This window comes from Oratosquilla oratoria, chromosome 19 (genome assembly GCF_046742065.1).
Source record: "Oratosquilla oratoria isolate Oo_2021 chromosome 19, ASM4674206v1, whole genome shotgun sequence".
NCBI classification, from domain to species: domain Eukaryota; kingdom Metazoa; phylum Arthropoda; class Malacostraca; order Stomatopoda; family Squillidae; genus Oratosquilla; species Oratosquilla oratoria.
In genome coordinates, this window is record NC_134795.1 from 64295798 (window position 1) to 64320608 (window position 24811).

General features: G+C 37.3%; 1 protein-coding gene across 4 annotated transcripts in view; it reads right to left on the reverse strand.

Annotated features, from left to right (window-relative positions):
* Positions 1-21187, reverse strand: part of PICK1 (protein interacting with PRKCA 1) — a 39104-nt gene extending 17917 nt beyond the window's left edge. Inside the window, exons 1-3 of one of the 4 annotated variants that reach the window (XM_076203208.1) lie at positions 21006-21187; positions 8250-8306; positions 4360-4545 (exon numbers count right to left, since the gene is read on the reverse strand). In XM_076203208.1, the coding sequence (XP_076059323.1) occupies positions 4360-4545; positions 8250-8306; positions 21006-21046 (284 nt within the window). In that variant the 5' untranslated portion in view covers positions 21047-21187. Of the gene's footprint in view, positions 1-4359; positions 4546-8249; positions 8307-11550; positions 11697-13481; positions 13577-21005 lie in introns of all 4 variants that reach the window. The other 3 variants (XM_076203210.1, XM_076203209.1, XM_076203211.1) reach the window with 3 other exon arrangements.
* Between the last annotated feature and the right edge of the window lie 3624 nt (positions 21188-24811).

Genomic DNA, 24811 nt, shown 5'->3' on the forward strand with positions numbered 1-24811 from the left:
TCCCACCCCTAAAATATTACCATTCAAAGTACTACTACTCTGACAAATTTTGGTCTATTTGCATGATTATTTTATCATTTGGAAGCTGACATTTTGTTCTACAATTTGAATGACATTTATTATGATGTGCTGAATATTGGAATTTCTACAAGGCTTTATGTTGTAAAGAGTTAAAAATTTCTGTGGGGGTATATATACCAGTAGAGCAAAAAATAACCACTAAACCTACACGATTATTACAATGACAATTATAACCATGCCCAATAGTTTCTTATAAAAAAAAAAAGTCCAAATAGTTGGAGACTAATAGCAGGTTTGAATATTGATTATTTTTGAGCAATAAAATAAGGTTTTTATTGTGTAAGTACAGTATTTACGACTTCAAAGAAACTTGGTCAGAATGATTATAATGATGAGCATGACTTTCAGTAAACGAGAATAGCTTCCTAGCTAAGTTAGAAAAGAAAATAAAGTGACTGAAGTGAACTGACATCCTTAAACAACAATAACAAAATCCACCTCAAATTTTACACAAGATTACGAGTGAAAATTACTGGTATATAAACCCAAAGTTTATTAAAAAATTAACAGAAAATCCACTAACAAAAAACTGGTTGCATAGGTATCCTTATTAAGCTATTGATGTTGAGTATTTTCATATGCCGTACAACAAAACAACTTTCAGAAATAAATGAAAGCCAGTTAAGTAATAAAGATTCAGAAGCAATTCTACAATACCCGATTTAAAAAATTCTAGCAAAATTATAAGAAAGGCATCATGCTTTTGATTTGTGTAAATTGTGTATTACCTAATTGTAGCATACATGAAAGGAGCTATGCTTGTGATGTCCCACCTCTCTCCAACTATCATATCTACGCTATTCCAAGTGATGTATCTCAATGGAGGGAAAAAAAATATATATATATATATATACAGGTAAACGTCGACTTACGATGGCATTAGGTTTCGATAGAGCCATCGTAAGACGATCTCATCGTAAGTCGATCCCCACTCTGTTCCGTGGTCACTGTACCTAGCCTACCTGTATATTAACCACCAGAGATACTGAATATAGCCTATTAAACATGTACAGTAGTTTATTTAATTATTTTTATCCTTTTTACCATATTCAAACACTATAATATGTATTTTCAGTACGGACTTAAATCTCGCGGGCAGCAGCCAATGCCAGCCTTACGACGTGACGTAATAATACTCGCATCATAAAATATAGTCACCGCTTATATCGATCGTTCTCTCTTTCACCCGCGAATTTTGAAAACCACAGAGAATGGGATTTAGGGCACATTTGAGAGAATGTAAAAACACAGGGGCGACTACAATAAATATAATCAAGACGCCGATATGGCAGCGTCGCGAATCCACTTGCTCCTCATGACGCATACGTGTGCGGCACCGTATGGAAGGGTTAAATTATCATATCGTCGTCGTCGTCGTCGTCATCGTAAAGTCGAACAATCGTAAGTCGCGGCCATCGTAAGTCGACGTTTACCTGTATATAATAATAATAATAATCCATCAATTTATTCCCATGACCTTGTGATGCCCTCCTGTCCTAGACTAAGAGACTTCTAAGTTTAGTTTACGACATTTAAAGACCTGAATCCTATGATTACCTCACCTCTCCTTCTTCTCACTTTCATAGTCCGCAGGTCCAAGACTTCTAATTTATCTTTGTACATTTTATCTTCAAGGCCGGAAACCAAATTAGCTACTGATCTTTGTAATATCTCAATATTGTTTATATACTTCACTTTGTGTGGAGACTACTATTGCCTATTCTAATCTCAGGAAGATCATACTCTATAATCATCTTTTCTCTCCTCGTTTACATAGTTAAAAACCACTCTGATGTTAATACTCCATATCTTCCCTACAATTCTGTTGATATGTTTATCAGGTGACAAGTCATCACTGACACACGACTCAGTTTGTTACTCTCTTCTGCAGGAAACTCATGACTCCCAGCAACAGCCCATAATTTAGTCAAGGAAGAAATATTGTATAACACGGTAACACTTGTCTGATTTTCTCTACCTTGCGATAACATAACAGATGTACGAAAGTGGCAGTCGCTGACAAGTCTACCGAAATAAACACCACAAGTGAGGACGCAGCTTTTATTAGTACGGCATTTTGCTTGTCACAACTTTTTAAAGTACATAGTTGTAAAACACATGACTGAGATGAGAGGAATGGGGGGATGGGGGGGGAGGGAGGGAGGTAGGAAGGGGGGGTCACGGAATACTAGGAATGATTAAGGGGAGAGAACTTGGTCCACCTTCTCCATAACCTTTCTTCGTATTGACTTCCCTCCCTACCTCCCCCCATATTCAATGTTCCCCCTCCCTACCTCCCCCCATATTCAGTGTTTCCCCTCCCTACCTCCACCATATTCAGTGTTCCCCCTCACTCCCCCCATATTTAGTGTCTCCTCCTCCCTACCTCCCCCCCATATTCAATGACCCCCCTCCCTACCTCCCCCTATATTCAGTGTTCCCCCTCCCTACCTCCCCCATTCCTTTTATCAAATCTCAGTCCTGTGTATTATGACTATGTGCTTGAAAAAGCTATAACAAGTAAAATGTTGTACTAATAAAGGCTCTGTCCGAACATGGTGTTTATAAACATAACAGATGCCACCATTCAAGAAAATAAAAAAAATTTAAATGTGTTAAGATAGCTGAACTGTTTGTTCAAGAGAATTTAGGTCCCAATGATGACAACCCTTTGTACCTAAGGTTTTAAGACAGAAGGGGATGCTGATTTTTTTTTTTTTTTTTTTTTTGTGTGGGGGAGTGTTAACTTGGACATCTTTATAAGGGGAGAAAGCCACAAGTGTGAATGTACTAAACATGTGAAAAGCCAATAAAATGGGGTCTATATATATATATATATATATATATATATATATATATATATATATATATATATATATATATATATATATATATATATACACACACACAAACATAATTTGTTCTAGAGCCCTGTTTAACATAATTATGCAAGTATCTACTGATACATGACCATGTTCCAGACCAAAAATGATGTATCATGAAAAACACATTAGCATTATTTCTAGTACAAAATGTAAATATTTGCAAACTAAGTTCACAATCTAAGACAAAACTAGTACAATGTAGCAATTGAGTTGGCTGGAGACATTCCTAGCCACTTATATACATGCACAGTGCTTGCTAACGTAATGGTACCATGCTCTCCTCTTAAATCAGTGGGATGAGTTTGGTCCCCACCCAGGGCTGAAAAAGCAACTGCAAACTGGCACTATGCTCTGTTGGGCAAAAGTTGTGCATGTGTGGTTACATCATTATCCATAAACTGGGCCATATGTAAGCTTTGAGCTCTCATCTAGAAGGGTAATAGCTGCCAATCATGAGTCTAACATGTGATCCAAGACCATGGTGAATTAGTCTCCTCATAGTTCAATGTCAGCTTGTTAGATGATATATATATTTTTAACAGAAAAACTTCATTAGTCTGTTTGTATAGTGAATTCTTTGTGTGTGAGGGCCCCACTATATGTAATCCCATCTTAACAACTGGGCAAAAAATTAATAAATGAATAAATCAATAAAGAAAAACAAGTAAATAAATAAAACAATCTCTGCCAAGCCCTGCTAATATGAACTGATGCCTATGGTATATGCTGAATTTATCTACAAAAAAGCATTCTAGTAGCATGAATATATTACTTCAGCTGCACAAGCATTTCTATCAATTAAACCATCTAATATCATAAGTGTTGAAATAATGATACTAATTACTAATCAATGTCAATGATGGACACCAATTTGCAATACTAAGATATTTGCAATTCAAAACTAATTGAATAGCAACTCATTAAGCCTGCAAGCTTTCTTTTATTCAGATCTAAAGAATATATAATGCCCCTAAGCTTAGTGAATAAACAAAATACTTGAAGTGGATAACTGAAGAGTAGGAAAATGTTCTGCCTGAGCTCTTAGGCTCCTGTAGTGGAAATGTAAGCAAATTACATGCTTCTCTTAAACTTGCCTTGTAAATATAGTTCTCTATTGGGAATACAAAACTAGGACACCTTCAACATTTGGAATAAAAAAGTTCCGAAATTAGAAAACTCCAGATTCAATCAGCACAGTTTCATAATCTGGTATATTTTCAAACGACATTTTTGACATTTCTATTCCAAGCACTGGAGACTTCCAGAATTTACATAGTTCCAACAGAGAGAGCTATTTGTATATCTCTATATATATGCATGCACCTCTACAGTATCATAGCCAATAACATGTTCACAAATTTAATCTACCACTGTAGCTTTTCATAGTACTTACATTCTATTCTCACATCGATAATTAAATAAAAACTTTTCCCTTTGCTCATCTTCTTCATTTTCTGATTTCACATCTATCTCCTCTTCCTCTTCCTCCTCCTCCCCCTCCTCCTTATCCCCCTCTTTTGAGACAGAGGCACTCTTCATGTCTGTGCCTTTCGATCCTCGGCAACTTTCTTCACGTAAACTTGGCAAGCACGAAAGAAAACAAAGAGAATATAAAACAGTGACAACAGAGGAGAAAAATTAATGAAAACTAAATCTATAGTTATTCTACAAAAATCAAATCCATTGCAATTGGGACACACGACTATAATTACATTAATGCGACAGATTGCGAAGAAAAACGGGGAGCAGAAAAGAGGGAAGACAAAACTAAGTGGAAGTAAGAAAAGGGAGTAAAAGTTGGAAAATATACAAGAAAAAGAAACAACATTAAAAGCAGACAAACACGTATACATACACACTTACATAAAAACAAAGACTGGAGGGGAAGAAGGGGAGAGGGAAGGTGGTAACACAGAGGCAGATGGAATTCACATATTGTGGAGGGAGGAGGAGGTGGAGGAAGTGGAGGAGGACGAAAGGAGGTGAAAAGCACAAAAGAGTGGGAGAAAGATGGCCAAAGGAGGAGATGGGAGGGAAAGAAGAGGGAGTAAAGGTGACAAGGAGAGAAGGGGAGGGGGAGGGAGAATGGGAGTAGAAGAGGGTAGGGATAGTGGAAAAGGAGGGGGAGTGGAAAGGGAGGGGGAGTGGGGAAGAGTAAGGGGAGAGGGAGTGAGAAAGACAAGGGGAGAGGGAATAAGAAAGACGGGAAGTGAGATGGGAGGGGAAAGAAGGGGAGGAAGAAATGGAGGGAGAGGAGGAAAAGGAAGGAGAGGGGGAAAAGGAAGGAGAGGGAGAAGAGGAAGGAGAGGGGAAAGCAGAAGGGGGAGAGGGGGAAGCGGAAGGGGGAGAGAGGGGGAAGCGGAAGGGGGAGAGAGGGGGAAGCGGAAGGGGGAGAGGGGGAGAGGGGGGGTGATGGAAGAGGAAGGGGAAGGGGGAAAGGAAAGGGAAGAGGGGAAAGAAGGAAGGTGAAAAAGGAAAGGGAAGAGGAACGAGAAGAAAAGATAGGGGGACAATAAAGGAGAGGGAGAAGATGAAGACAGAAAGGATGAGAAGGAAAGGGAAAGAGGAGGAAATGGGGAAAGGAAGGATAAAAGAAAGGGAAGGGGAAGGAATGACGACTGAAGAAGGAAAAGAAATGGGAACAGAATTGGAAGGTGAAGGGAAAAGGAGATACGGAGATGAGGGAAAGGGAAGAGGAAACAGAAAGAAGAGGATGATGACAAATGTTGCCTTAAATTTCACTAACCGGAAACCCGCCAACCTAGAGTGGCTGGCAATGGTGCTTGGCACCGATCTCTCCGGAAAGAAATATCAAACTACTGTGTGTGCTGTACTAGTGCGGAACTGTTTCTGTCACTGGTTCATGGTTGGAGAAGAGTGGTTAGTTGCCAGTTATCGGCTCTCCTTACGTGAAAAGGTGGAAGAAATGCGGTCAAAGGTGACAGATCTCTCGGGCCCACTCGGAAACGAAGTGTCAGCCTCTTGGGACGAACACCTTCAATTTAGGTGAGGAGAAAGGGGGGAGAGTAAGGAAGTGGAAGAGTAGGGAAGCGGAAGAGTAGGGAAGTGGAAGAGTAGGGAAGTGGAAGAGGAGGGAAGTGGAAGAGAAGTGGAAGAGTAGGGAACCAGAAGAGTAGAGAAGTGGAAGAGTAGAGAAGTGGAAAAGTAGGGAAGTGGAAGAGTTGGGAAGCAGAAGAGTTGGGAAGTGGAAGAGTAAGGAAGTGGAAGAGTAGGGATGCAGAAGAGTAGGGAAGTGGAAGAGGAGGGAAGTGGAAGAGTAGGGAACCAGAAGAGTAGAGAAGTGGAAGAGTAGGGAAGTGGAAGAGTTGGGAAGTGGAAGAGCAGGGAAGTGGAGGAGTAGGGAAGTGAAAGAGTAGAGAAGTGGAAGAGTTGGGAAGTGGAAGAGTTGGGAAGTGGAACAGTTGGGAAGCAGAGGAGTAGGGAAGTGGAAGAGTAGGGAAGTGGAAGAGTAGGGAAGTGGAAGAGTAGGGAAGTGGAAGAGTAGGGAAGTGGAAGAGTTGGGAAGTGGAAGAGTAGGGAAGTGGAAGAGTAGGGAAGTGGAAGAGTAGGGAAGTGGAAGAGTAGGGAAGTGGAAGAGTAGGGAAGTGGAAGAGTAGGGAAGTGGAAGAGTAGGGAAGTGGAAGAGTAGGGAAGTGGAAGAGTAGGGAAGTGGAAGAGTAGGGAAGTGGAAGAGTAGGGAAGTGGAAGAGTTGGGAAGTGGAAAGGTAGGGAAGTGGAAGAGGAATAAGGGGTATTATGAAAGGAGGGAAGGATTCTTTAGGTGAATTCCTGCAATTTTTCTACAAGTTGCTTAGCATCTTTTGGTATCCAATGTTAGTGTAGAAGCAACTACAGTTTTGCAACGAAGCCTTTAATTCTTTACTACTTTTCTGGTGCCACGCAGTTGAATACAATGACACGGCTCGTATGAAAAGACAAATGCCACCTGGCACATGAGGGGTTAATATAATGGGCCCAAAAATTTTACATTCTTCCACTAGACTTTCTTCTTTCATAGTCCTACCTATTCTTGATAATTTGTCTTAGATATAAGACGAAGATTGTAAGTCTGGAAATGCTTGGCTGCAATCAAGGCCATTACCTTTGCCCTATGAGCTTGGGCATCCAGGAAAATTGGTACTCTAAAGTTGAGGATGACACAAGTCTTATCACGAGACGGTAGTGAGCCACGGCACAATACACACACGTTCCATTGCAGTATACGGGAAAAGAGTTACGTATGTAGGGCCTGATGTCTTATTCTCCAGCTATTATGTCTAGTTTTAAATTCATATATAGTTCTAGCTTGGATTACATCATCTTCTCGGCTATTCCAGGAATTTACACATCTGTATGAAAAACTATGTTTCTTCATATCCTTCAGACATGTGGTAGCTTTCAACTTGTTCCCGTGACCTCATGATGCCTTCCCATACCAAACCAAGAGGTCCTCCACAATTCTGTCCCCTCCTTCAGTGACCTAAACACAGCAAACAAGTCATCTTTTTTCTCTTCTTTTCTCTAAACATGGCAATACTAATAACTAAAGTCTCCTCATGTACGGTTTATCTGCAAGACTGGTTGCCATTCTGGTTGTTGCTCTCTGTATTCTCTTGATCTTGTATCCTTGTTTCTTTGTGGGGATAATATCACTGCTGTTTATTCTAATTCAAAGTAGATTAAGTTCTCTGTAATTTTTTTTTATCATCTCTTCATCCATGTAATGAGAAGCCACTTCTGTATTTTTCAACATTCCGTACATTTTGCCCACAACCTTACTGATGTTTATCCCATATCAACCCTTCTGTGGGGCTACAGGTTCCAAGTCCATGAAACTTATGGCAACAATCATTACATCATTATTATCTATATTTTCACTATGGGGAGGGGGGGGGGGTCCCTTAGCTGAACAATATTGCCTGGCAGTAGTTTAAATAATCGAAGTCATGCAATGTAGCAAAAAGATTAATCAAGAGGGGTTTGAAATAACTCCATCCCATTTGCTAAATATAATGGCCTGGTGGCAGCCAGAGCAACTACTAATACTAAGGTTGTAAAATGCAGCAAAATGGTTACAACAAATAATATGCTTGAGGAACTCTTACAAATACAATCACGTGTTCATTTACGTCACATTCAAACAAACTACTGGAATAACATTTTATAGTAATTATTTACATCTTTAAAACCTGATATCATTAGCGATTATTACCAATATTTGCACTAATATGGATGTCATCCATCTTGTACCTCAATTTTGAAAAGAAACACCCGTCAACTTACAATGATTCCATTTCTTTTTCATGCCGTGAATTACCTGAGGTAACAACTGCCTCTGGGCTGCATGCATTAACAAGTACATTTAAATGAACTAAAGAAAACATGAAAAATACAAAATGCTGAAAGAAGATCTCAATTAGGATAAAGGAATATTACAAATACATACATTTATATGCATGCTAAACATATATTCTACTTTTATATGCAAGCACATTCACATGTAAGTGCAAATACATAGTAACGGGAAAATGTAAAATAATCACGAAAAGAAGGACACGGCACTAATCTGTGAAAGGATTTGATTCAATCTTTTCCCAGCTCAGCTAGGAAACTTACAAATTAAGAGAATACAGATGAAGAGTCTAGGTTACAAAAACAGAATAGAAGACTTATTAGATCTCTCTGGCCAATTTTTTTATTCCTGTACTTAATAAATTCATATGGAAAAATAAATAAAATAAAATAAAATAAAAATAATAAATAAAATAAAATAAAATAAAAATAATAAATAAAATAAAATAGAATAAAAATAATAAATAAAATGAAATAAAAATAAAAAATAAAATAAAATAAATAAATAAAATAAAATAAAAATAATAAATAAATAAAATAATTAAATAAGTAAATAACTCTATCACCTATCTATATATCAAAGGCTTCTTCCCTCTTATGAGAGAGGTAGCCAGCCAAGGCATGCACCCACTTCCACCCATTCCACTCCAATTTGTCACCCATTTGTTTCCTATTTATTTTCACTCTTCATGGATGAAGGGTCACCCCTATGTCCCACCCACTGCCCAGGTCAGAAGCAATAAAGTAAACAATAAAGTAAATAAAGACATACATACATATACCAAAAATTTTTCCACAAGGGAGGTAGCAAAGTCAAAAGTATAAATTCATTCCTGTCCATTGCATCCCCACATACTCCACTCCCATTCACCACCCCTCCCTCTCTCTTTTCTTGGCTCCTTCTGGATGATGGGTCATCCCTGCATCTCACCCACTGACCTGGGTCAGAGGCAACACAGCAAGACACAGCACATTCACAGCAAGGTCACTTCATTTAATCAGCAAGCCCCCCTCTCCATCCCCTCATGCAAAAAAATAAGAAGACAGGGAGATATCCCTTTAGGCTGCACCAAAATTTCATATACAAATATGCATAAATAAATAAATAAATAATGAAAATGAAATAAAATAAAATAGATACAAAAATATAAATAAATATATATAATCAATAGTATTTGTATTTTGTCACCAATAACCAGCACTTCAATCAGTTAATCTGATCCCTTGGTTCTTTATTTTGGATGATGCATCTAAATTGTTTCTTCACATTCTTCAGCCTTGTAGTCTTCTTCTTCAATTTGTTCCTAGTGAAGATGTTGTATCTACACTGAGTGTACACAAGGCAATATAGGAGGATGTGTTCTATAGTTTATATGACTTTATGTTATATTATTTGACTTTTATATGACTTTATGTTATATTATTTGTTTTTGTTTTGTTATAATTTGTCTGTCTGATTTTCATTTATTATTAAGTTATATGTCAATTTATAATCATTTACTATTTACCTTTTTGTTTGTTATTCAACTATACCTATGCATTTATTTATGTATTTTATTTGTTATTTTTACATTATTATAGTTTTCATTTATTATTAATATGATTTTTTTTTTTTTTTGCATCCGACCTAGATATGGATCAAAAGGTCTCCTGTCGGCATGCTCCGCCTTTGTAATCTTTGTAATCCTTTGTATCTTGGATATGTGATGTCTTCACAGGGTTTGTCCAACTTTTTTTTTTTTTTTTCAATTTTCAACAGGTGTAATGTTTAATCATTCCTATTCTCTTGGTAGTCCTGATCATGACAGATTTACTTCAAATAATCTAATGGAGTCCACCTAGGTTTCTTGATGTAACACTCACCAACCACCACTTACATGTACATTTGGGCCCAGGACATAAACTCACTTCAGGAATTGGCTAAGGACATAAAACACCACCAATTCACAAAGTGGGTTTATGTCCTGTGCCCAAACATCAACACAAGTGGCGGTTGGCAAATGTTAGACTATGAGACCTAGGTGTAACAACACTGTTTTAAACTTCCCTCAAAGTTTCTGGATGTCAACTATTTAGTCCCATGGCTTTACCTTGAGCTTTTCACTACAAAGTCATGGATATAGTTCATCCTAGTGTTAATCTCCTGAAACCAATTCACCAGCTTACATGTAGTCAAACAATATAACACCTGTTGCCTCAAATTTTACTGGTTGGAAACTTGCAGTCCCAAAGAACTGACAATGATCCTTGGGCCATCCCATGAATCTCTCTGGAAAGAATTTCTGGACTATTGTGTATTGTATTAGTGTTTGACTGCTTCCATGTCATCAGCTGAAAGTTGTAGGAGTGAGAACAGTTGCAGGTTCAGTTTTCCTGTTGTGCTAAGATGGAAGAAATACAGTTAAATTTGAGAGAGAGCTTGGGCCTGGTCCAGCAACCAAGTGACTAACCCTCACAGTCGTATCTTGAGATGGTGGTGATGGAATTGCTGGATTTAAACACTATACAGCAGGGGAATCAATCTCTTTGCTATCCATTTTGCAGGACTACAACAAGCAAGTACCTGCCATGGATCACCCAAGCAATACAAAATTCTACAATTCAATAGAGTAACACCTGTCATCTACTGTATATTGCTACATATAAGAATGTTGGGTAAAGTCATGCTCTACATTTACCTCTTGAGGAACTATGCTGGACTTAAGAATTTTATTCTGAGTAACGAGTCAATTTTATTCAGCTGGGAGAAAACTCTACTCACCAGGATGTTGAATATCTTGATTAACCCATTGAGGAGCATTTTCATCACTATTGTCAATTAATTCACTGACTTAGCTATCTCTTGTAGGAGACCTGTTGCCACTAAGAAAACTAGCATCCATGTCACTCAACGAAAAGATTTAGAGTTACTGTCTGGCGTGAGTGAAGGGCAGTGAAGTATAAGGTTTTCCATGTGCTGGTTGTATCTTAAACAATTGGTGCCTGTTGCTACACCAATTCTCTATTGGTACAATATTACTGCAGAGTGGTGACCTGAATGCATGCCAATGGAACTCATGTCCATTGTTGAACCAGGAGAAATTTCACAGGACTAATTTAAAAGCTTATTAATCAAAACGTCACTATGACTCACAACTTTAAAAAAGGCTTTAAAGCATAATGAAAATTAAAAATAAAAATCAGCAGACAAGACTAACGAAACAAGCTAACACAAAAAGCAGCAGTAACATACATGCGATCCTCAACAAGCAGAGAATGGTCCTCCATTACTGTGGTGGGAGCATCTGGGTCATACCGAGGCACCAGGGAATAGTGATACATTGCAGCACTCAATATGCTCACTCATGCAAGCGTAAACCAAACTTCAGTATCTACAATCTATAAAAAGAAAATACACAAAATAAAAAGTACAAATTCAAGCAAAATGCAGTTTCCTCTTAACTTATATTAAGGTTATATTCCTGGAGACCATGCATAATTTGAAACATTGCATATCTGAACAAAGTATTCTGATAAGAGCTAATGGATAAACAAAAGGTTTACATTCTGTAAGCTGGTATTGATATCAATACTTACAAAAAGTAAATAAATTCATAAAACAATAAATAAAATAAAAAGTAATAACAAATAGAAAAAACAAAATAAAATAATAAATAAAAAATTATCATGTAAGTTTCCTTACCTAAACAAGTAATCTTCTGTGGTTATCTAAAAATAGATACTTTTTGACTTACAATTAAGTTTCATTCGAACAGGCAAGTCATGTGTCAAAATGGTTATAAGACAAAAAAATTACTAAATAATGAAAAAACATGTAGGGTATGTCAGGGCAGGTCATGCTATTAGTAGAAAAATATCTTAAAATTAAGTTTTTGAGGTAAGAGAAATCACATTAAGTAAAAAAAATCAACTTCAAGTATCTAACTAAGTATGGCATACACATCAAGGTTTCCCAGTTAGAGCATCCATGTTTTTTGAGGATTTGAAAAGATATTTTATTTTGTACGGGTCACCCCCCCCCCCCATATGGGGCCAACCCATACTGGGTATGGTGACATAATTTAACTGACACCTCATATTGGATCAAAAATATAATTTCATTGAACTTGACATAAAAAGAAGAAAAAAAAGTGCCAAACTGATTTCATGGACATCATTTTTCATAATTTTCTTTTTTATATTTCATTATTATCTCAACAACAAACACTTTTTGTAATGTTTTCTCACTTATTTTCCTTAAAAAAGGGGGGGAGCACATACAATATTCACCTGTACAGATCGCATGGCCCAACAACAAATATTTCTTTCCTCACACCTCAAGAAGCCATTTTAATTTGTTTGGCCACTATTTTCATTCAGAACCATGTTAATATAGCTATTCTCACTATTCATGTGTATATCAAATTAATCACAACATATTCACAATGATGGGACACTATATTAGTAACCTGACCTTAAGAAAAAAAATCTTATCTGAGAACTACAATAAGAGACCAAGCACCAAATCAAAATTATGGTGTTATGGGGCATCCTGATCCTCTTCCTCAGAAACCATGATGTCACCATACAGTCGATAGTTTTTACTCAGGAGCAACTGTGCCTATATATAGGCCTACAACTTGCCCCCAGATTACTCTACATTGTACATTACTCCCTATTATCTGGGAATAATAAATACATTACCTCATTTGCTAGCCAGCTGGATGTCTGATAATACAGTATACTAGGGTTACATCTTGCAGTTTCATTCATTGCTTTATGAATTATTTGGAATTAAATCAAATCAATCAATCATGAATTATTTACCTGTGCCTCATATGCAATACTCAGTACTTTTCTATAAAAATATCAATTAACATGGACACAAGTTACTATGTACAAGTAAGTCTCCTATTCTGCCAGAACATGGCCAATATATTGCCTCTCAATGTAGGAATTCACAAAGTAGCAACCATTGAAAACCATGTATTAAAGGGTATATTGTTGATACTAAGACTTATTATCAAAAACTTGAATTGTTATTGACTGTACTACTGGTGTGAGGTACATGTGACAAATGAAGGACACCAAGTCATGTAGGTGAGATGGAAGGACAGCAGTTTGGAATGTTGGAAAGAAATGTGCCATAAGCAAATCCTGTGGTAGGATATTTGAGATGTCTACCTGTAACTGTCATTGTAAGTAGCCATAAAGATGTAAGGAGCCACTATGGTTGTAAGTCCAAGTAGTTGTAAGTCACGTTGTAAGTTGAAGAGCACCTGTACTCAAATCCAGACATTAGTGATAAATCATAAGGAAAAGAAAATAATAATAATAAAATAAATAAATAATAATAACAATGCATACATATACCAAGGGGTTTTTCCCCCCTAACAAGGGAAGTAGTCAAAGTCAAAAGACATTGAATAATAATAATATCAAAATAATAGTACATACATACACAAAATCAAAGCACTAAAAAAGTAGGAATAAGGGTGTTACATGCAGCACTAACAACATGAATTATGAGTACTCAAATTTTCTAGATATTACATTTACTTTTACATAAAAACAAGTCTCATTGCATTTTCATGTAAATAACCAATCTATAAAACATTTCACGATAGCATAGCTTAATAAAATGCACAATGATCATTCCAAAGTTAGAACTGGTAACAAAGAGAGCATAATATTCCATGCAGTTACATAAATACATACAGTAGAACCTCCTTCATCCAGACATGGGAACTGAGCATGCAAATCCAGTTAATGAATACTGACTAATTGAATTCTGAGGTACTCTGTCAGTAGGAGGCCCAGCTAATTAATTTTTCAGTTGCACTTGCCATAAGTTGTCCAAATATCTATTTTCATGCCTGCTTGCATTTGTGCTGGACTTCTGGTTTGTAGCCTTTAGTACAAAATGTCTTGAAGAGTCATTGTTGTGAGAACTTTATGAGAGCAAATATGCACTTCTAATGACCCTTTCTGCATTCATTGGCCACTGTACGTGGACATACAGGCTTTAGTTAACATATTTTAACATTAATTTCATATACACATAACTGAACTTGATTTTGAAATGTAATCTATCATCCTGTGTAATAAATTAATATTTTGCTTGTTTTATATTACCAAACAGTAATATCTGCAGAGCTATGTGACTCAAATATATCTCACTGATAACTTCTAGTCTGATTATGCATTACAATTTACCATAATATCACAATCTTGAACATGTTTAGCATCAAAATGATTATAAAACCACTCCAGTTAATAAAATACCTGGCAATGCAAGGTTCTACTGTACAGTATTCATATACAGTATTTCGCTTTTATAACATAAATATGAAGAACTATTATAGAAATTGTAAGCAAATAGTTCGTCTATCAAAATTTCCACATTAGTTTTCAATAAACATTCTATAATGAGACTGTTCATGAAAAAATAATTTATAGCTGAGTCTTAAGATGAATCTTTTTGAAAATCAGTATTATTGAAAAAAAAAAAAAAAAATCTAGACGCTACTTAGGCCAAGTTACTGATCAGCTTAAATACCAGTACAGAAATATTAAATACTTTAAACATCAAATACACAGGTATTTACAAATTCTACAGTAGTGGTGGTAATGATAGCAACAGTAACAGTAGCAGTGGTAATAGTAGTTTCACTAAGGGACCAATAATGGATACTTACTTGTTGTGGTTTTGCAAGACAGATGTTGGAGACAATTATCTCTGCCATCCATCCTTAAAACCCATCAACACCTTCATCTCCATCTGGAGATGTAGCCTGACACAGTCTCCAAACTGGACCCAGTTCTCTCTCTACCAACTATGACTGTATTTCTCCCATCTTTTCATATAAAGAGAGCTGAAATGTGCAACAGCTCCCCTCCTCCTACTGCTATAAGCTGGCAACATAGAAACATTCCCACACTTGTATATCACAGACAATTGTTCAAAGTGTCCTCTCTTCAGAGGGAAAGGACAGAGCTTTCTTGTGGAGAGCTTTCTGAAGCAGGGACTTAATATAGTATGCTCTCACTGCTAGACAATCTTGAAGTATCTCTACTTCTAGCCTCTGGCCCAAGTAGTGATGCTTTAACTCAATCAGCCAGTGATCTTCCCATACCAAGCTTTAATTTCTCAGTTATTTCATGTGGCTAAAGTATATCAAACAAAATATCTGCCTGCCATTGAATAAATCACTGGCTGAACACTGACAATACCTCTGGGTCACCCACATGTGAAGACCAATGTTTTGTATCTCCACATGCACAGTATACAATAAATAATACCTGCCAAGCAAAACCAACAGCACCCAATACATTTCATGAGGAACCACTCACCAACACCTAGCATATGACTCCAGAACACTACAACAACACTGTATATAGCTATATCCCACCACCCCTGCCAAACCACACTAACACTTACATTTACATATAATACCCACAAATATAGAGCCAAACAAGACCTTTGGTCACCCTTCACCACCCATACAACAATCAGACACCCAGGTAGGCAGGACAGCATACACTTGAGCATAGATCACTGCAGTCATATCAAAACACTCAGGACATACCAAAATAGACAACACAAGAAAAATACATATCCTCACTCTGCCAGGATACCCCACATAGACATATATCTTCAGATTGCGCAACAATGATAGCACACAAACACAAATGTATGATGACAATGATATGCTCATAGGATCTTTTTCACTATCATGGGATACCTTAAGCCTATTGTAAGTACAAGGAAAGAACTATTAAGTAGGGTCCACATAAAAATGAATATTCCTATTTGTGGCATGATAGCAAGTAATAGAGATCTGGCATTGCATCAGACCAGAGCAGTGAATAGGAGACAAGGGTGACCCTTCATCCAAGAGGAGGTAAGATGAGAGGGAAACAAATGGGTGGTGGATGCAAGTTGAATGGATGAGAGTGGGTGCATGCCTTGGCTGGCTATCCTCCCAATAAGGGGGAAGATGCCTTTGGTATATGGACTGACAACTATAAAACACCCAAAAATGCAAACGTACATCAACAAGTGAAAACTATGGCTCAAGTAATACCACGTGTCTGCTTCCCCTTAGAAGTCCTCAGTGATGATGACTATCATGACTTCCACGAATCTAAAGAACCTCCAACAGTGAGATTTAACGGGCAACTTCTTTCAGTAGATAAGAGCCCTTAAATACTTGGCTTCACATCTGATACACATATGACCTCCACACATGCATTAAAAGACCTCACAATGAGGGCAAATAATAAATTGAACATACAGTACTTAGAACATAATCTGTAGATTATGTTTAAAAAATGGCAGATTTGTATACTAAAAACAGTACCAGGCACAGGATTTGGATGGCAAAAAGAAACACTGTGTATGACTATATAACAAATCAATTTATTAATATACTAAGACATTCTCCCCCCATATAAGGTAGGTAGCCATTCAGGAGACACATTCACTCCCATCCACCAGCCATTGTTTCCCTCTCAGTTATAAAACCACCTCATAAAATCTACACTAGACTCTGTATCCACATCATATCCTATCTACATACCAAGGGCTTTTTCCCCCTTACAAAGGGGGTAGCCAAGTCAAAAAGCAAGTACCCATTCCCCTCCACCACCCTTTCTTCCCTCTCATCTTCACTCCTCATAGATGATGGGTCATCCCTGTATCCTGTCCAAGGTCCTGGGTCAGAAGCAATGCAGTAAGACACAGCAAGACCACTTAACTTTATCGGCAACTCCCCCTCTCCATCCCCTCATGCAGAAAAAAGAGAAGATGGAGAGAAATCCCTTCACGGTGCATAAAAATATCCTTCACATACAACCACTCCCTATCACCCCAACCCCTCTCTTCCTTGCATCACAGTATCATCTATACACAGTCATTCTCCACTCCCTTTATCTCCTGCCTTCTCTCTTCTTTGCTCAACACCCCTTTCACCCCATCCATCCATCTCATCCTTGGTTGCCCCCACAAGTTCACTCCCTCCACACGTCTTTTACTAATTTTTCTAATTCTTACTAATGTTCATATTATACCCACAATTAAGAAAACAAAGAATTCCTACAAACAAAACAAAATATATATATCAAGGGCCTTTTCCCCCTTACAAGGGAGGTAGACAAAGTCAAAGGCATAAATCCACTCCAACCCATTTCATCCTCACATACTTCACTCCCATTCGCCACCCCTCCCTCCTTCCTTACTTGGGTCCTCCTGGATGATGGGTCATCCCTACATCTCACCCATTGTCCTGGGTCAAAGGCAATGCAGCTAGACACAGCATATCCACAGCAAGGCCACTTCATTTAATCCGCAACCCACCCTCTCTGTCCCCTCATGCAGAAAAAGAGAAGATGGGGAGAAATCCCTTTGAGCTGCATCAATATATCATTCACACATACTCCCTAACCACCCCATTCCCCATCCACACCCTTCCATGCATCACTGTATCATCCATACACAACAATTCTCTACTCACCCCTATCTTCTGTCTTCTCCCTTCCTTCCTCAACAGACATCCACCTCTTTCTCTATGCCCCTTTTAACCAATCCATCCATCTCATCCTTGGTTGCCCCCACATGTTCATTCCATCCACCTCTACCTTCCACATTTCTTTTACTAGTCTTTCTTCACTCATTCTTTCCATGTGTCCAAACCATCCTAATACTTTTTTATCAACCCTATCTCCCAATTCCTTTTCCACCCCTGCTCTCCTCCTCATTTCTCACTCTATCCAACCTTGTAACCCCTACCATACTTCTCAGACACTTCACCTCAAACACATTTAAACTCCTCACTTCCTCTATTATGTTTCATGTTTCTGCTCCATACAGTGGTCAGAATAATCACCCCTTCATACAATCTCCTTTTAGCATCCATTCCCAAATGTCTATTTCTCATTATACTTTTTAATCACCCCCAAGATATTTACTTGCTTCTCTCAATCTACATTCTACCTCCAACTCCACTCCTCCCTTTCCTGCCACATTCACCCCCAAGTATCTAAAGCTATCCACTTCCTCCAGCCTCTCTCCCTTAATACTCACTTCCAATTTGATGTCATCCTCCCCCCTTGTACACTTCATCACCTTACTTTTACCCACATTTATCTTCAACTTCCTTCTTTCACACACCTTCCCAAACTCCATCACTAACTTCTTTAATCACTCTTCTGATCCTGCTACAAGCACAATGTTGTCAACAAACAACAACTGGCTTATCTTACATTTTTCTCAATTTTCTTTAACCATCTCCAATCCCCAGCACAATACACTTACATTTACCTCTTGTACCACCCCATCCATGTATAAATTGAACAGCCATGGCGACATAACACATTTCTGGTGAAGTCCCATTTCTAATTCTAACACAAGCTCTACTTCTCTCCTAAAAACTCTTGACTGCTCTTAATAGTTTTCCTCCCATCCCATGTATCTGCAATACCTCCCACAATGCCTTCCTGTCTATCCTGTCATAAGCCTTTTCCAAATCCATAAAGGCCCAAAAAACATCCTTACCTTTTCCTAAAGCTTATATATCTGCCTTACCACAAAAATCTGATCAACACAACCCCTAACTTTCCTAAACCCAATCTGTTCCTCATCAATTACTCCCTCTATCTAAGAATCTATTTATATACAGTATACATACATTCATATACCACGGGCCTTTTCCCCCTTTCATGGGAAGTAGCCAAAGTCAAAAGCATAAATCCTCTCCCACCCATTTCATCCCCACATACTCCACTCCCATTCACCACCCCACCCTCCCTCTTGTATTGGCTCCTCCTGGATGATGGGTCATCTCTGTATCTCACCCACTGCCCTGGGTCAGAAGCAATGCAGTGAGAGAGCATATCCACAGCAAGTATTAATAAAGCCAGTTATCATTCTTAGTTATCTATAGATTTTTTATCTGCAAAAATCTTTAAATAAGAATAATAACTGGCTTTACTAATACAATATCAAAAGACCATCTACAATTAGAACCCAAACTCCTCCCCACAGAATAGCACATCAAAATGATAGCCAGGTATCCTTACCTTGTCCCATATATTTCAGTCAATTGTAATTGTAATTATTTTTCAAGAAAATCATTTGTCCTTATGTATTATAATGTGCAGATGATTTTTTTTCTATAGATTTTGTTGATGGCCATTTCAGTACAGAAATAAAAGAACGATAACACTCATTTTAATCAACCTGTAAGACTTGATAACACAGCATGACTGCCTAACCATTAAGTTTCGCTTATCTGTGGCTTTTGTTATCTACATTGCCTCCACACCTTGCATGTGGAAAAGTAAATATTTAACAGAAACTAACTACAAACCACTACGTGGTCCTGTATATACTTAGAACCCATCATCTCTCTCACTGACACCTGCAGGTGCAACCCTGAGGGGCTGGGACTTGGTCTCTAGGCTGGGCCCCTTATTTTTTGGTTCTATTCCAGTTAACACACAAACATTTTTGTGTCTTTCATTTTTACATTTCAGAGATCTATTTCTTATTTATAGAATGATTATATTAGGTTAAGGATATTTTTTTAGAAGTGGACACCTACATAATATAGCAATATAGAATTAAATATTCATTTTGTAAATTATAATACATCAACATAATAAACATTTTTCTTGGTGGAAGTCAACAACAACAAAATTGCTAAAAACATATACACTACCAAACGGAGCTGCAAATAGGTTCAAGACACCATATTGTCGTCTGTCCAGTCCTGTCATTTTGACAATGATGTTCTCCAACTCCAGGCGATGTTAATAAGCGCTGTTCCAATGACAGTAGGGCTTCCTTGATCTTTGTGAGAGAACATGGGGTTCTGCCATCATCTGTTATTTGTCTGAGATACAATAATAATCTGGCTGTCAGTATCAGTGATGACAACAATGATCCGAATGATCTTTAGAATTTGAGGTTAGGTTAGGTAGGTTACGTTAGGTTAGGTTAGAATAGATGAATTTATCATCCCTTCATTTCTTCGACTTTGGTTTCTATCAAACCATACATGGCGTTTCATTCAACCACTGCAACTTCATTGGTTAGTACATGGGTTTTAGCAATATTTTGTTATTGATTTCTGCCAAGAAAATCGCATATTACGTTGACGTATTATAAATTACAAAATTAATAATTCATTTTCTACTGCTGTATTGCATAGGTGTGCACTTCTAAAAAATCTACTTATTATTACTTAATTTATTATAAACTCTCTGCAAATCAATAATTTACCTGTTTTAGTCATCGAGCTATGGTACCTAGCAGTACAAATGCCGAGACCTTGTCACCTTCCCATCCTTATCCTATGACTCAAATAAATCAGAACACATATCAAAACCTTCAGTTTTCAGTAAAATATGTCAGGTGCTAAAGCAAACGAAATCCCTGTTACGTACATTCCATGCACTCCAACTACCAATAATCGACACAAAAGACGAATAATGAATAGAGGATTGGTTTTACAAAAATAATATATTTACAATTGCCACAAATGTATCTTAAAATTCCTATCATCCGAATGTACTCCTAATGACAGTTAAATTCTTTAGTTTACTACTTCCAATCAAGAAAATTACACTGTAAATTACAAGTTCCTCACAATGATGACAATCTTTCTCATTTCGATAATAACATGATAAACATCCTATAAAACTTACATTTTATCCTCTTCCAAATAAAAGTCATCATCATAATCCATCCGTAAAAATGACGAAGTTACAGGTGCTAGAATAATTTTGAATGAGTTTTATAATCACGTCTAAAGAGACGTGTGTACGTGCTCAGATAACACTTGTTTGACAAACGTCAGGCACCGTAAACAATTCCGCTGTGGACGTCATATTTAGTGTTGCCAGTTAGTAACTTAGCAATTCACGCTTGTAAAATTACCATTGTATAAACAAATAATATCAACTCAACAAAAATTGCATTGCATTGATATCAACCTCTGGTATTATTCATTTTAACTATTCTAATTTCAAATATAAAGTTGTCTTTCATGAAAGCTTTTATTTTTCTGTAATCGAGGTATTTGAAAATATAAAAAATGTCTTCGTTATCAGAAGAAATATGTGATTAAAACTCTCATTAGATTAGCTGGTGAATAAAAGAGAAAGTGTTACATAGTCTAAATTTATTCACAACACATTTTGAAGCATGTACCATCAACACAAAGGTTAAAAATTACAAGGAATGCATTGTTAGGTAAGAAACAGGTTGCTATGATAATACAGAGCTCAGTTACATTTTATACCCTATGCACTGAGATCTTAAGGCGGACCAATGGGAGTTCCCCTGTGGTGCAACATATAATTATTTTATAGTTTTATTTTATTATATAATTCTATTTTATAATTTTATAATGTTGCCTCATATGATTATATTATAATTTTTTGTCACACACCACCACTGAGATAAAAATCAAAGCAATGTTTTCTATACAAAGGTTTCGTTTCTTTAAGTGTAGATAAGGCATATGTGCATGCGAGAGCGACGTTGCCACTACATCTAATCTCTGGCCCCGCCCCCCTCACACTGCATTCAGAAAACATAGCATCCACACGCACGTTCTCGCCATGGATGCCCATGTGTGGCAACACCGGGAAATATCCTAGCCACGCCTTATCGGCCAATTCTCCTTGCGCTGACTATAGTCAGGCAGGAATTTACGCTTGAAGTTCTTGCGTTTGTGGACTATCTCAAGGTAATCTCGTTTAATGTTCCAACAGTAGTCTGCCATCATATATTTGTCCCGTCTCCCTTGGTAGTGCTCCTCCATTTTCTTAGATCCTGATGGAACCGCTCACCTTGCTCGTCACGTACTGCCCCTAAGTTCTCAAGAAATATATCAAGACGACTATATAGGAAATAGAGTTTGACACTCATGTTGCATCCAAGGTCATAGTTGCCAGTCTTTTTATTACAGAGAAAGTTTTCCATTACCGCAGTAAATGAAAGACACGCTCCCTTTTCATTATTATTCATCTTTCTGATAAAATATTGATCACGTAAAAGTGCGCGAATCTGTGGTCTATTACACACCAGCCTTGATTTTCTCGATTGATAAAGCAGGGAAAACCGAGACTATGTGTTGGTAGCATTCACCGTCATTATTTGATGCTCTGACATGTTTCATCGAATGTAGGGCATTTAGACAATTTACTAGGAAGATTAAATGTCCACAGTTATTTTTCAAAAGAAGACTAGATGTTAGAAGACTAAATGGCTGGATAGCTATTGATTTGTATGCTCATTTTTACATATCTGAAGATGATTGTATGAGTCAACCGAAAGCTTGTATTAATTTTTTTTATGTAATATTCTTCTTTCGAATAACACCATGAAACTCAGAAGCCTTGTGTTTAACCTCCCTTCGAGTTATAAACAATCCACTCGGAAAATCGAGAAAATCACTAAGATAGTGGATAAAAAAATTAGCTCTGATCTTCAAACACACACACACACACACACTTTCAACGAACGGACGGCTTGACGAACGCTCTGAAGAAAAGTGCAGATTGAGGATACCAACGCAAAGAGAAGTGCCTTTTTGTATTTGCAGGGGGGGGGGAATTGCTCGTGAGGTAGTGGGAAAGTAAGGAAAGAGGAGAGGGGGAGGGATTACTGGGGAAATGGAAGATAATGAGGATGTGGAGGACTTGGCCCAGGCAGACGGGCGGAAGATCAACATGAAACGACCACCGGATGACGTAATGGCAAATAAAAATGTAAAGATTAGAAGTATAGAGAGGAGAAATACAGTAGAAAGTGACGAGAATATGTTCCAGGGATTTAAAGAGGGTGGGGGGGACACAACCCCCCCCAGACTGATAAGACTAGAGGAGAGAGTTGATAAGGTGATCGAGGACTTGGAACGTAAGTTAGGTAATGTAGGCTCCATTCTACAAAGAATTGAAAGATTGGAACAACTAGAGAAGGCTAACAGAAACTTAACTGAAGAAGTAGAGGACCTAAAAAGACAGTTAGGAAATGTAAAGGAGGAGAATGAGAAATTGAAGAAGAATAGTAATGAAAACAGTGAGAAAATAGCTACAGAAGCTAAAAATTGGAGAATAACTCAAGAAGGGAATAAGGTTTCATTCACTGACATAGTCAAACAGCAATTGAAAGAACATAATGAAGACTCAGTTATTAAAGTGATGAGACAGAAGGAGAATATAGTAAGAGAATTAGCTGACAAAAAGAAATGTATAATTATATTAGGAATGGAAGAGAAACATAACCCAGATAGAACCGCAAGAATCAAGGAGGAAAATGAAAGGGTAAGCAGTTTATTAAAATTAGTCCAGGAAGATGAACCAGAAATTATAAAGGAAATTGAGGAAAAATTCAGACTCGGAAAATATAGTACAGATAAGACCAGACCAATTAAGATTAAATTCAGGTCACAAACAACGGCAGAGAAAATTCTATCCAAGACAGGGAAACTAGCAACAAATGATCAATATAAAAAGGTATGGATAAAAAGAGAAATGAATAAGGAGGAAAGAGAGGCAGAAAAGCAGAAAAGAATTGAAGCTAAGGCAAAAAACGAGGAAAGAACGGAGTCAGAGAAAGAGAGATTCTATTGGAGAGTAGTGAACATGAAAATAAAGCAGTTCGACATACTAAAGAAAAACATAAGGGAAACAGAGAACACAATGGAAGTGGCAGAAAACTAAGAGTGTCTTACACAAATATAGATGGATTGATAACAGGATTGAATGAACTGAATGATTATTTGAAAGAAAAAGAACCGGACATAATGGGAATTGTAGAAACAAAATTAAAAGGCCCACTACCACCCAACAGTGTAGGACATGATACATACAATTATTGGATTAGAAACAGAGAGAAAAAACAAGGGGGTGGAGTTATGTTCCTGACAAAGAAGGATATAAACGTGAAAGGTGTCATATATGGAAAGAATACAGTAGAGATGATTATGATAGAAGTGGAAGACCGAGATAAGAAGAGCAGAAAATTTGTGATCAACTATGTGCCTCCGAAAACAGCCTCATGGGAGGAGAATGAACATAAAAGTATGTTAGAGGACACAAAGATAGCATTAACTAAAATAATGGAAGACGGAGGAAGAATAGTTATGATGGGCGACTTTAATTGCAAAGAAATCTGCTGGGAAGAAATGACAGTAAAGAGTGGTGATGACTCATGGGGAAATGCTCTACTTGAGATGATTACTGACCATTCAATGACACAATGGATACAAGAGAACACTAGGTATAGAAATGAAGAAGAACCATCGAGGCTAGACTTAATAATTACATCTGAACCTAGAATAGTGGACAAGATTGAATATAAAACACCAATAGGTAAAAGTGACCACATATTGATTGAACTGGAACTTAATGAAGAAAAATATATGAAAAGAAATGAACAATATAGAAAAGGAAGAATGATGTATGAAAAAACAAACTTTGATAAAATAAGAGAATTCTTCCAA